The sequence below is a fragment of the Hippichthys cyanospilos genome, chromosome 12, assembly GCF_059441005.1.
Source record: "Hippichthys cyanospilos isolate Australia breed blue-spotted pipefish chromosome 12, RoL_Hcya_1.0, whole genome shotgun sequence".
Taxonomy (NCBI): domain Eukaryota; kingdom Metazoa; phylum Chordata; class Actinopteri; order Syngnathiformes; family Syngnathidae; genus Hippichthys; species Hippichthys cyanospilos.
The window spans coordinates 3218594-3232284 of record NC_142380.1 but is presented as its reverse complement, the minus strand read 5'-3'; the positions used below and the strand labels follow the sequence as shown (position 1 = coordinate 3232284).

Here is a 13691-nt window from a genome sequence, read left to right as displayed (position 1 = left end):
AATTTTTTATCCTTTACTTATTTATTGAATAAGCATCCATCCATCCGTCCATCCATTAGCTTGACACCCCAGTTTTAGCTAGTACTTTGCCGAAAACAAATAAATAATAGAATTCTGAGACACGTCCCAATAAATCCCTTAAACAAAAGCCATTTTATTAGTAAGACATAACTTAGGGGAAACGAGCAGAAGACCCGTTTAAAGTCGACTTTACTTTTTAGCTCGTCTTTTCAAGTTCATGTGTCTGGGGTTCCTCGTTTATTTCGTGGCAGTTGAATAGAGGAACTGGATCTTTTCATTCCGTGTCGTAGCGTGTCCCCTGACCCGAAGACCTAGCTCGCTGTGATCCGCTCCAGCAGGAAGTGGCGGCGAGCGGTGACTCATCATCGCGGCGGTCACCGCCGGCACGGGCTCTCTTCTTCTCTCGTTTTTTTTCTCCCGAAGAGCGGGTGATGGCACATGGCCACTGGGCGTCATCTCGTAATAGCATTCCAGCACCATCCCCACACCACCTGTCCACTCGCTGGACCAGTCAAGCTGCATGGGATGCGGGCCAGGAACACAGAGTCCTCCTTAGAAGTGCTTTATAATGCACATGAGTCTCTTGGATCTTCCTCAAGCAAGTGTCTCCAGTTGGAGACAATAATAAGTCTTCGCTTTGAATAATATATCAAAGGTAGACCATATGTAAAGAATGCATATGTTGGAGAAGGGCCTAATTTAATAGTTCCCAGGTGCATAAAATGCCTCCCTTTTTCCACCAAGAAAAAAAGATGATAGTAACTAATTATCTCTGCCCATAGAACAGTATTATATTTTGCCAAGCCTCCCCCGAGGAAAAGAAAACCTTTTGCAACCCCCCCATAGATAACAATCTATGAAAATAGTTGAAGTATACCTAAATCTGTATCATTTTTTAACATTACAAAAGAAAAAAAGCAAGAAAATCAACTTTCAACAACTGTTTATTATTTTTGACAGCGTTTATATAGGTTACAGCTTAGTCTAAAACAGAAAAAAATAACAAAAGTGCATCCAAGTGCCTGAAACGAAAAAAAAAAATGATGACAATTCTTACAATTCACATGGCAAAAAAACAACTTTTCCCTGGGGTCATCCGCGCCCCCCCTGGCATCATCACCTTGCGCCCCCAGGGGGGCCTGCCCCACTATTTGAGAAGCACTGACGTAGACAAACATATTATGTCCTGTGTTTTGTCACAATTTAAATACGTTGCCAGGTGTCTTCCAAAATGTGACACGCCTTTGTCACAAAAATTCCCAAGAATCAAGAATTACAGCACACTTTACACATCAGACGGTATATTTGCCGATTTAAGAGTCAAACAAGATGTGCATTACATTACATTTGGCTTTTTGGGGGGAGGTTTATCTATGGTTTATCAATGAATATGTGACAATAAGCAGTTACACCATCGACTGCGAATTAATGTACTTTTTATGCCCCTAAAATTATAAAAAAAAGTTTACAGTCATAATCATAATGGGGCATTGCATGAAGAGGTTTGAGCTAAGACGTTAATACAATATGGAACAAGTGAATTGCTAGGAATATTTTCCAGATGCACTGTATCTGTTCATCCGCCTAGCTACTTATCTAGCTAGCTTGCTAGCTTTCTCGTTAGCTATTTATGGAGTTGTTTACATGCAAAAAGACTGGCATTGAACCATTTACGAGTCGCGGCCTCAATTAAACCCTCACTAGGTCTTCTGGTCCCATGTGAAAAGAATCCATTGGATTTGAGTTTCCAGGAAGCCCACTCATACCGATAAGTGTCGTCAGTTTTGATTCCCACCACCCACCGGAACACAAGCTGAGAGTAATTATAACTCTTCAGCGGCGTCGCCAGAATCTGCTGACTGCTGCTGAGACGGAAGATTAGCGGCGTTAACACCTCGAGGAAGCTTTGGGACTTTCCTCAAAAGCACCGATCGTCGTTAACCCAAGCCCGCGTTCCCGCCCGCCGCGACAACGGAGCTCGAGTCGCACGAGATTGACGGCGAGTGTTTGCGGGACGGCTAAGAGCCGACGGTTCATTTCCCAGCGTGCAAATCCACACGCCAACTGGTCCCCTCGCTCGATAAACACTTCCTCTCCTTGGCCGAGTCCCCGGCAGGCTGTCCGGCACCCAAAACCAGGCTAATATCATGCTTGTGCATTTACATAGGCGGTGCACCATATACGTCCCGAGCTTCATTGTGGTGGATCCGCCGTGTCTTTTTTTTTCCCATCCTGTCATAACACCTCCGTGCAGCGCGGCTTCCAGACTCCTCCGCTCCTTGTTTTGCAGCTTCTTGATTGACACCCGGCAGCCTACTTCCCTCAACGGCGTCTGTTATGCCCCGTGGTTTTCTCCGCGCTCTCTCTCTCTACGGCGCTGTCTCACGCTTCCATTTTTAGATGGCACAATGATGTATCCATGTTTGAGGTCTTTTTTTTTTCTGTCATTGAACGAGGAGAAAAAATTATATATATATTCAAGCTCACTAACAGGTTCGATTTATGTTTATTATTCCCCAAATATAGTATGCACCTGCGTATAGGACGCACTCTTGATTTTAGGGTCAAATTCTGATATTTTCTGTTACCATGTTTATAAGACACACCAAGACTTTGACAACAATGGCAAAACTATAGCAAATCAGAACTTGCTACGCTTCATATTTTTTTGGATTCGTATCCGTATTATATATTCGTTGCGAGTTAAGTGTGTTTCAGATTTCCCACATTGTGAGCGGTCGGTGAACGCATCGCCAGCGTAACGTTCAATGCGCTCGAAGCAGATGTTTTTCCTTTTCCTTTTGCGGCTTGAGTTCTTTTTGCTATAAATATTCAAAGTTGCGCAGCATCCGTGTTGCATCGAGTTTATGATTTTGTGTTTGTGCCAAGAGTCCACAATTAATAAACGAGTCAAATGGAATACCTTTCCGTGTTCTCTAACCGGGGCACTCGGCTGCTTACCTTGCAACTCTTAATTGAATCGTCTGGAGACATCGTGACCTTCACACGATCCTCTGCGTTTTAGTAACATTTCTGTGTGTGAAGAAGGATGCCCTCGGACATCGGTTCAGTCTGCTTGCTTCTTTTATTGAAAATAATGCCGTAACAGCCTCAGCTAACATGAGCTGCTGTTATCTGCTAACAGCCAACTGATATCCACCCTCTGGCTCATAGGTGTCAAACTCCAGTCCTTGAGGGCCGGTATCCTGCATGTTTTCCACTTTTCTCCCCCCAACACACCTGATTCAAATGATTAGGATCATTTTCAAGCTCCTGCAGTGATTGCTAATAAGCTAATCATTTGAATTAGCTGTGTTGGGAGGGGAGAAAAGTGGAAAACATGCAGGATACCGGCCCTCGAGGACTGGAGTTTGACAGCAGTGCTTCTAGCTCATCCCGTTATGATAATAATTGTGACTAAAAGTGCGGCTGATATAAAAATACACACCTGTGCCTCAAAACTTGACGTATGTGGCTGATAGATCAATCTTCCTTGAATAAAACAAAAAAATATCGCATTTTAAAGGGAATTAAGTGTAGAATTAGAATACTGAATAACTTCATTTAACTTTTTTAACACAAGAAGTCTTTTGGCAGATTTAGTCACATTTTTCCAAAACGTCCATCTATGCATCCATAAAACGTTGTGGAGAAAGCCTCTGAGACAAATCAAAAAGCTTGCTATCCAGACATGGACACGCTCAAAGGGCCACTTAGCGAGCGCACGGCGAGCTGCACTCTTGTCTGACACAATCTGGTATTTCCGCCGCGGCAGCTCCGACGGCGGCGACCGTTTGTGCCCCGTATCTCCTCGGTGAGAAGACAATTTAATCTCGCTAAAGCTTGCTGGCTTGACAGCAATAGTCACCTATTAGCTAATTAGCTGTGCTAGATACTTAGCTGTGGGAGTTAGCATACAGGCTGGAGAGCCGCTCGCTGGAGTTTAGTGTCGTAAATTTCTGACCTATCGACTGACCTATTGCCACCAAAAAAAAAAAAAAATATATATATATATATATATATATATATATATATATATATATATACTATATACTATGTTTATGTACCCTACTATACATATACTATAAGCTACAACTTTTTTCTCATGATTTGAGCCCTAAGGCTTATAGTCCCATGCAGTTTTCTTTTATTTATGCATTTATTTTTATTATTTTACTAGCTATAAGGTGTCAGTTCACCGGTAAAGCAGATGTGTGGATCTGTTCAAGGTGTGACTTTATGGAACAATTATGAAAATTACTCACTGTTTTGGTTGCCAACGAAATGTGAACACAGCTTCAAAATTTTTATTGAAGGGAAATTTCAGCGTCTACATCATTTCGGGCCACATTTGGGCACACCCACTGTGTCGCTCATGTGGCAGGAGCTGAAATCTGATGTGTAAACACAAGCCAACTGCCCTGATGGGGTTTGCCTCGGGAGCAGATGCGAGGATCATTGTTAAGTCCCGATATTCCCGTAAGACCGCGGTGTGCTCGCTGCGCCGACTGGAGAGCCGCTCAAAGCAAACCAGACAATTTTAGATTTTGACCGTGCGTGCCAATTTGTGAATTCCGACGACAGTAAAAGCTTTCATTGGATTTCCATTTTGAAATTCCTTCCCGGAACGACCGACTTCATTTCGAGCTCGCGTCGTACAAAACGAAGTTCTCGTTGGCTTAGCTTTTCATTTTCATTCACGGTAGCAGCACTTCGTCACAAATCTGCCGAATTACACTTGTCAGTCATTAAACACAACCGCAGCCTTTACCTACAGGAGATTTGCTAGCTTCCAGATGGTAATGCTGTTAGCTAATGCTATTCTGCATTAGCTTTGCAGCTCTGCTTACCTTGTGGCTTGAAAACTATTTTTTTTATTGTTTGTTAGTTTTTTATTGTTGTTTGGTGGTCAAATGTCAGGCAAATGCATCCGAGCATTGACATGGATTGTTGTGGTTGTTGAATGTCTTCTTTTTCTTGTCCTTCTTCTTCTTCCTCTTATTATTATTATTATTATGATAATTTACATAGATAAACTTTGTTTTGATATTATTTTAGAGAGAAATATATATATATAATTTATATACAAAACACACACACACACACATATATATATATATATATATATATATATATATATATATATATATATATATATATATATATATATATATATATATATATATATATATATATATATATTTTTTTTTTTTTTTTTTTTTGGGGGGGGGGGGGGGGGTTATATATACACTGTTTATATACACTGGATATACTTTTCATTCTACAGCGATGAAATTAGCCAAACTTTTTTCAAATCCTAAATTCCCGTTTTTATTGCCGCATTTAGCCAGTTGAGGAGGGAGTGTTCCGATTTAAATTCATGCGCAATATCATAAAAACGATTGCGTGAGAGGTTCCAGTCATGTTGATGCGCGGCGAGAAAATCCAGCCGACGGACGGCCGTACTGGCTTTAATCACATTCAGCCAATTGACATGGAAGTCAAACGACAGCGCCGGTCAAAGACGCCGTTCCCCCCTCGGGGGCTTTCGGGCCTAAACTTGGAGGATGTGTGGATTTCTAATAAACAACAACATATCCTCGGTGACTCATAGCACTGCGCTTGCTGTCATCCGCTCTTATATTTGCGCGCACATGGTTTATTTTACTGCCTGTTTGCCTCTTGCTTTGTCTCATCGTCTTTGCCGGGACGCAGTGAGGAGTGCGCTCATTTGCAACCTTATGCATATGGATACGTTGCATAAGGACGCGCGCGCGCGCGTGTGTGTGCACGAGCGCCAGGCTACGGATTACCCGGCCACCTCACACCTGCGGAAGTGCTCCATTGTGATTGCGCTAATTAATTTCTATTGAGGAAAATCATTTCAAAAAACAGTGCGTCTTCACGTCTTCTCGCTTGTCAACGGCGCGGTCCGCCCTCCTCGGGTCACGTGACGTGCGGTAATCTCACTGCGGTTCTCATCAGCTCCTAAAGCCACAGTGCAGATTAGCACAGGAAAAGTACAGAGTGGCAGACTTTAAGCACCGGGGCTTTCCCCCCAGCTCGCCGCGGCCTTGCCTCGTTGCCATAGCGCCATCTGTTACCGATCCATCACCTGACCCGAGATCGCTCGAAGAGAGACGATTGGCTTGTCGGCGGTACAATTAAATTGATATGAAAGCGGATTCGTGTGTTGCTTTGGAAATGTACGGGAATACACCATAAATCGCTGTCAAATTGACATACGCTATATGAGGCCTGGAGTGAGTAATCAGGACGCACTGGCGAATTCCCGCTGGGCCGCTGCAATACACGCCAGTGGGGTTGCGACTCAAGATTTATTTTTTTTAAATCGCAAGATATAATACGTCCAGGTTACTTAAATTTGCCTTCATCTAGTCTTACAAATACATCAGCTGAAACCCAGTTAGGCCATTATGTTGCCGACAGACATTCTCTCTAAAAACAAATGGGTCAAAAATGAAAAATATGAATGAAAATATGAAAACGGATGAAAAATAACCCAATTATGGGTCGAACGGGAACCGAACCAACGTTGATGTCAATTTGACCCAGCATTCAAACAACCCAACAGAATGTGTCATTTTGTAGAAAACAACCCAAAAACCTGAGTCAAATTGATCTGAATATTGGGTATAAAACCCTAATTGGTTTATTTTTTCTCACCAAAAATTATTATCAAAAGTAACAATAATTTCAAACACAACTAAAAAAAATATCCCGAAATTATATTAGACTTTTCTGTACAGAATAATGCATAAAAAAACTCCCATAACACGATCACAAGGGTTTCATTTTGGATTTCAAAATAAAAGCACTTACAGGAAGTGCGTCGCAATGTGTTTATTTTATTTGAATTTGAAGAGTTTCCCAAACTCTTGACTGAGAAGGCTGACTAGCAAAGGATTTTTACACAGACTAAGGAAAACAATCACAGAACTGCATACTTTTATGCCAAGCTTGGGTTGGTGTCCAAACTAAGGCCCGGGTGCCATTTGTGGTCCGCCAACCACGTTTTAGTGGCCCGCGGCATATACAAAATCACAGATATCGCTCGCAACGCTATCTAAAAAAGTAATGAAACGTGTCGTGTAATTTCTTGCTTTCTTGATTTCTAAAGTGTTTAATTTGTTAAATTTAAAAAAGTATTTATATTTCACTTGTTTCAATTTTTCATTTTGTAACCCTAAGATCATCTACTGGAAATTTCAGCTTTCTAGTGTTTTTTCCCCTTTGATTATTTTATGACATAAAAAAAAAAAATCAAAGGAATTTACATAATTTGTAACTTAATGCCACAAGGATTAAAGTTTAATCGAACTCCAGTCCTCGAGGGCCGGTATCCCACATGTTTTCAAACCTGTTCCCACAAAAACACCTGATTCAAATGACTGGGATAATTTTGAAGCTCCTGCGGAGCTTGCTAATGAGCTAATTATTTGAATCAGGTGTGTTGGGGAAAGAAAACCGGAAAACATGCAGGATGCCGGCCCTCGAGGACTGGAGTTCCACACCTATGGATCAAACAATCCATGCTTTTACTTTAAGTATTATATGGCCATGAATTGGCATTGGTAGCACCATTTTTCTGTGGACAAATGAGAAATAAAACAGACGATGTTTCAAAATTTAGAAATAACGCTCCAAATGTCGAATCAAAGTCCAACACTAAATCTGACAGCCACCATTTTTCCCCACTAGAATCGAGGTACTTGATTCCGACAGAATTTTACTCCGAATTTCTGAAAAAAAGTTGACTACCAGTGAAATCACAACACGCAACACGCAAACACGTGACACCAGCATCGCTGCGAATCGCATGTTAAAAATAGCGGTCCGTCTGCTCGGCGGCGGCCGCCGCCGCCAACGTGCATAATTATGAGTCTTTGTTGCTCTTCACATGCACGGCCAGTGATCCCATTACCTCCGCGGAGACAATGAAAGGCTTGTGAGCGACGGCGTCAATGGTAACCCGCTTTTCCCCGAATCATACGCTCCCATAATTGCGCTTTGTATTCGCCTTCTGTTTCCTTGCTTACCGCCGGCGAGCGACGGCGGGCCGGCGTCTCGGCATCGCCGGCGCTAAAACGCATTACATCCATATGTCGAAAGCAAATATTCATATCTCATTTGCATAATCTGACACGCCTTTAGCATTGCGGGGTTGCAGTGATGTACGATCAAATCTTTTTTAAGCTTATTTGACCTTGCCGGCATTGATCACGCATGATTATACACTACGCTATATTTGCGCTACTATTGTCCCGATGACAGTGTGTATTTGTCATGTGTGTGTTGCTAGGAGAACCACTGTCGGCGAATCAAGATCCTGGGCGATTGTTACTACTGCGTGTCTGGCCTGACGCAGCCCAAGACGGACCACGCCCACTGCTGCGTGGAGATGGGACTGGACATGATTGACACCATAACGTAAGTGATCTGATGCGGTTTTTTTTAGATGATGCTCGTCTTCGTTAGGGTCGCCCGTTTACTGGAGCCGATCTGGCTGAAGTGGCCGCCAGCCAATCGCAGGGCGCTTATAGACAAACATAATTAACTCGCAAAGGCCTAAAAGCTTCAAACTCCAGTCCGCGAGGGTCTGCGTCCTCCGTGTTTTCCAAGTTTCCCTTTGCTACACTCATCAGCGAGCTCTGCGGGAGCCTCATAATGATCCTATTTGAATCAGGTGTGTTGCACGCTTTAAAGCATCAAACTCCGGTCCGTGAGGCCCTGCGTCCTCCATGTTTTGCAAGTTTCCCTTTGCCACACACTTGATTCAAACGATTAGCTCATCGGCGAGCTCTGCAGAGGCTTCATAATGATACTGAAGTTTAAATTGGGTGTGTTGCAAAGGTCTCATGCCTAAAAGCATCAAACTCCAGTCCGTGAGGCCCTGCGTTCTCCATGTTTTCCAAGTTTCCCTTTGCCACACACTTGATTCAAACGATTAGCTCATCGGCGAGCCCTGCAGAGGCTTCATAATGATACTGAAGTTTAAATTGGGTGTGTTGCAAAGGTCTCATGCCTAAAAGCATCAAACTCCAGTCCGTGAGGCCCTGTGTCCTCCATGTTTTCCAAGTTTCCCTTCGCCACACACTTAATTCAAATGATTAGCTCATCAGCAAGCTCTGCAGGAGCTTCATAATGATACTGATGTTTGACCCAGGTGTGTTGCAAACATCTCACGCCTAAAAGCGTCAAAATCCAGTCCACAAGGGACCGCGTCCTGCATGTTTTCCAAGTTTCTCTTCGGCACACATCTGAATCAAATGATTAGCTCATCAGCGAGCTCTGCAGGAGCTTCATAATGTCACTGATATTTGAATCATTTGTTTTGCAAATGTCTTACGCCGACCGTCGTCAAACTCCAGTCCATGAGGGCTTGTCTCCACCATGTTTTCCAAGTTTCTCTTTACCCCACACCTGATTCAAATGATGATCTTATCAGCCAGGTCTGCAGGAGCTTCATAATGGTCCTTATATTTGAATCAGGCGTGTTGCAAACATCTCACGCCTAAAAGGGTCAAAATCCAGTCAATCAAGTGTGCGGTGAAGGGAAACTTGGAAAACATGCTGGACCAGCCCCTCGTGGACTGGAGTTGGATGCTCTCAGGCTGTTTCCCTCACAAATGTGCAATTGAACAATGCTGATTCGATAGCATAACAAATGATCCACCCTAAAATGTGCATTTTTACTGTTTCTCTCTTTTGTTTTAATACATGTAAACACAATCAGTAGATTTCAGTTCCATTTCTCACTTTGATATATTGCGCTCATTTACACCCTTGCCATATATTTCCAGGATCTCTTCTCAGACTGCATTCAAAAAATACAATCCCAGGAGTTTAAACATTCAATTTCACCTTAGATATCCTCCATATCCAGCGCGAAGGACGGAAAAGATCATTTCTAATTTGATACATTCATGACTTGGTTTATGTCCATAAAGATTAGGAATTTGATTAAAGTTGCTCTGTTCTTTTTTCGTCACGTCTATTTTGGGATTGGAGAGTAAATTATAGCACATTTGAAGACATTTAATTCGTGTCCAGTTCTGGAAAGATTTCTTCTTCTTAGAAAGATGAGTAAAAACTGCATTACTGAGAATCAAGCGTGAAATATTCTAGCTAGAGAGTATTGAGTGGACAAATTTCCTTGCAGGTTAGATTAGCAACTGTAGACAGTGAAAAACAAGTTAGCTTTTTTTAATAGTTTTTTTTTGGAAACATTTTGCGATAGACTTCCTGTTTTTATGAGGTGTAATTCCTATATTCGACACTAGATGGCACACATGATTTTGCTTGACCCTGTATGTGTGTACGAAGAAGAATGAAAACTGGAAGTATTTCAGCTCTGCCTAGATAGAGCAAAATTGGGGGGGGGGTAATTTCATGAAACTCAATATTGAATTTATTTTATACATTTAGATGTAAATATGCAGTTAATATAAATAACTTAAGGCAGGTCGCAAGGGGTCTAAGAATATGGCATGATTGTAAAAATGACAAATATCAAAATTGGTTGCGGTCACCCACGGTTACCTTCTAGCTCCGCCCCTGCTTTTAGGCCTGATTTTTTTTCATGTATATTGATGCATATTTTGAAATGATGAACTAAGTATGTTTGTTCATGTGTTCGTATATGTTTTTAAAAATACGGTATTATTTTAAAAGTATATTTAAAGACAATGCCAAGGAAATATTTAAACCAGGTGTTTTCATACCACACATTTCACATATTGCGATGTATTTTTTTGATGGGGAATTTCTGTAATGAAAAAAAAAAATGTCGGTCCAGTAATGGAATGTTTTGGCTGGCCCTTCCAGGTCAGTGGCAGAGGCCACGGAGGTCAACCTGAACATGCGTGTGGGCCTGCACACGGGCCGGGTGCTGTGCGGCGTTCTTGGCCTCAGGAAGTGGCAGTATGACGTTTGGTCCAATGACGTCACGCTCGCCAATGTGATGGAGGCGGGGGGACTGCCCGGGTCAGTAGACTTTTTTTTTTTTGGGGGGGGGGGGGGGGCATTTAAATGGTAAAAATGTTGAATATATAGTGATTAGTAACATTTACCTGTGGAAGGTATAAGGTGAACAGTTCAAAGTTAGCACAGTTTGAATCTGTCCAGAAATTTAGAAATTATGGGAGAAAACTCCCCTAAATGTACATTTTCATATTTTAATGGTGAAAAATGTGCATTTTTGCCACGTAGGAATTATCTTTAAATTGAAAATAATCCCAAAGTTGAGTTAAATGTGTGAATGAATAATATTCAAATAGACACCAAATTTTGAATTTTTGTGAAAATTCTCGTGGGAATTGGGTTGTTGTTGTTTCCACCTGAAGTGTAATTGTGGTAAAATAAGAATTGGTATCTTTTTTTTTCAGGCACTTTTGATGCACCTGGTTATTTATTTTTTTTTTTTCAGTTTTAGACTAAGCTGTAACCTGTATAAATGTTGCAAAAAAGTAGTTAAGTTGTTGAAAGTTTTTGTATTGCTTTTTCCTTGTTTCAGTGTTAAAAATTTATGCAGTTTTAGGTATGATTATACAATTTTTATAGACGATAAACTCATTATGGGGGGGTGCAAAATGTTTTCTTTTTCCAAGGGGGGGCTTTGCAAAATATAATTGAGAAACTCTGCTCTAGATGAATCAAATTAGGTCAATATTTTACATTTCCAAGAGGAATTCAATCTGTTTTGACGAATCGCTCCTTTCAAATTATTGTTTTTTGGAAAAATGGTAGCCCCAGTTTGTTGTTATTTGGTCACATTCTTCCTTTTTTTGCTACAGGAAAGTCCACATCACCAGATCCACACTCGAGTGCCTGAACGGAGACTACGAGGTAGAGCCAGGAAACGGCCACGAGCGCAACGCCTTCCTCCAAAAACACCAGATTGAAACTTTCTTTATCGTGCCATCTCACCGACGCAAGGTAAGCCATTTTCCATTTCCTATCTCATGTTCTGTTTATGTTCACACCCTGGGGTTGGGGATGGGGGGTGGGGGGGTGTTATGACTACTGCCACACTTTCAGTTGTGTTCTTTATGAGGCCGTGGCCCCAAGTGAACCCTTAATACCTTCAAGGGTGTACTGTGCAGAGATAATCCGCACGGAAAGTCAGACGAGGCTCGATAGAAGAAGGAGGCTTATCTTCTGGTTGCTTCCCCTGCATTAAAATCTCACAGGAGGAGAATGGGGCTGAGGAGAAAAAAGAAAAAAAAAGCACAGTGTAGTGTAAAGCATCAAGCGTGATATAATGGAGCTCTCACACATTTGATGTGCAGATGATGTCACTTCCAGCCTGTAATGGATTCAACTAGATGGGGGGGCATCTTTCATCACAGATTTGCGGAGTCGAGCATGCATACAGATGCCCGTGCGGCAAATTGGTCAACAAGCAGCTCTCCACACGTGGCAGCCATTTTCAAACGGCGCATTTCATACACAAGCTAACGTGATTCACGTGGCGCGTGTTCTACTTCTCCGAGTGGTGGAAATATGAAGAGAATTGCTAATTCGCGGCACAAGATGGCTCCATCTTGTGGCAGGATTGCGTCAAGGAACTGTGTTGAAGTGAGTTGAAGAATATCATGTAGTAGTACTTTGCTCTCAAACTATGGTGACATAATTTGAGGAACTTCATACATATGTAGTGCTTTACTGCCAACTATGTTGCGAACTATGTTGAAGTTAGTCTAAGGTCATCTTTATTTAGACCAAAGTAGTATCTTGTTACCGTCTTGTGGGATCTTGCCAAAAACTATGTTGAAGTAAGTTGAGGACCTTCATTTTGACAATAGTGCTTTGGTGCAATCTTGGTGTATATTCAGGATCTTTATTTAGGCAAAGGTAGTGCCTTGCTGCCATCGTCTGGCATTTTTGTGCTCAAATAACAATGTTGAAGTGAGTTGAGGAGCTTTATTTATTCATACGTTGCTACTTTGCTGTGGCCCCTTGTTGACGTATGTTAAGGAAATTAATTTAGATAAAAGTAGTGCTTTGCTCCCACCTACTGGCATTTTAGTGTCAATGAACAATGTTAAAGTGAGTTAAGGAGCTTTATTTCGGCAAAAGTACGCTTTTTCCACCATCACGTGGAATCTTAGTGGCCGAAAACTATGTTGACGTAAGGAGAGAAGCCTCATTAAGACAAAAGTAGTGCTTTGCCGCCATCTTGTGGCACCTTTTTGCCAACAAAAAAAAGCTATGTTGAAATAAATTGAGGATTTTCATTTTGATCGTGTTTTGATGACGACGGGGAAAATGAAGCCACATGATGAACAATTTTTAATATTTATTTTCTCCAAGATGGCACTGCAATTGAAATAAAGTGCAGTATTTTTTGCAATCGGAACTCTTTTTACATTTTGCGATATAAATAATAAAATGCCCACTACATGCTTGAATTTTTATCCTTTTTTCTATTTATAATTTATTGCAATTAATACCATGATATTTTTGTTTGAAAGCTATTCTAAATCACTTTATTTTCATTTCACAGTATTCCGGAGCCTTTTTTTTACCTTTTTTTTTTTTTATTAACTGTACTATGTACAGTACATGATATGGTAACCTTGCATTGAGCTCAGGTGTTTTCAAAGTAGTAATACAACCTTTGGGATTGACCCACATTATCTCCGCCG

The 13691-nt window shown here is 41.5% G+C and overlaps 1 protein-coding gene across 2 annotated transcripts in view; it reads left to right on the top strand.

Annotated features, from left to right (window-relative positions):
- Positions 1-13691, top strand: part of LOC148414408 (adenylate cyclase type 1-like) — a 39236-nt gene that overhangs the window by 14377 nt on the left and 11168 nt on the right. For both annotated transcript variants that reach the window (XM_088428801.1, XM_088428802.1), the window contains exons 5-7: positions 8345-8472; positions 10870-11028; positions 11838-11979. In XM_088428801.1, the coding sequence (XP_088284927.1) occupies positions 8345-8472; positions 10870-11028; positions 11838-11979 (429 nt within the window). The remainder of the gene's footprint in view (positions 1-8344; positions 8473-10869; positions 11029-11837; positions 11980-13691) is intronic.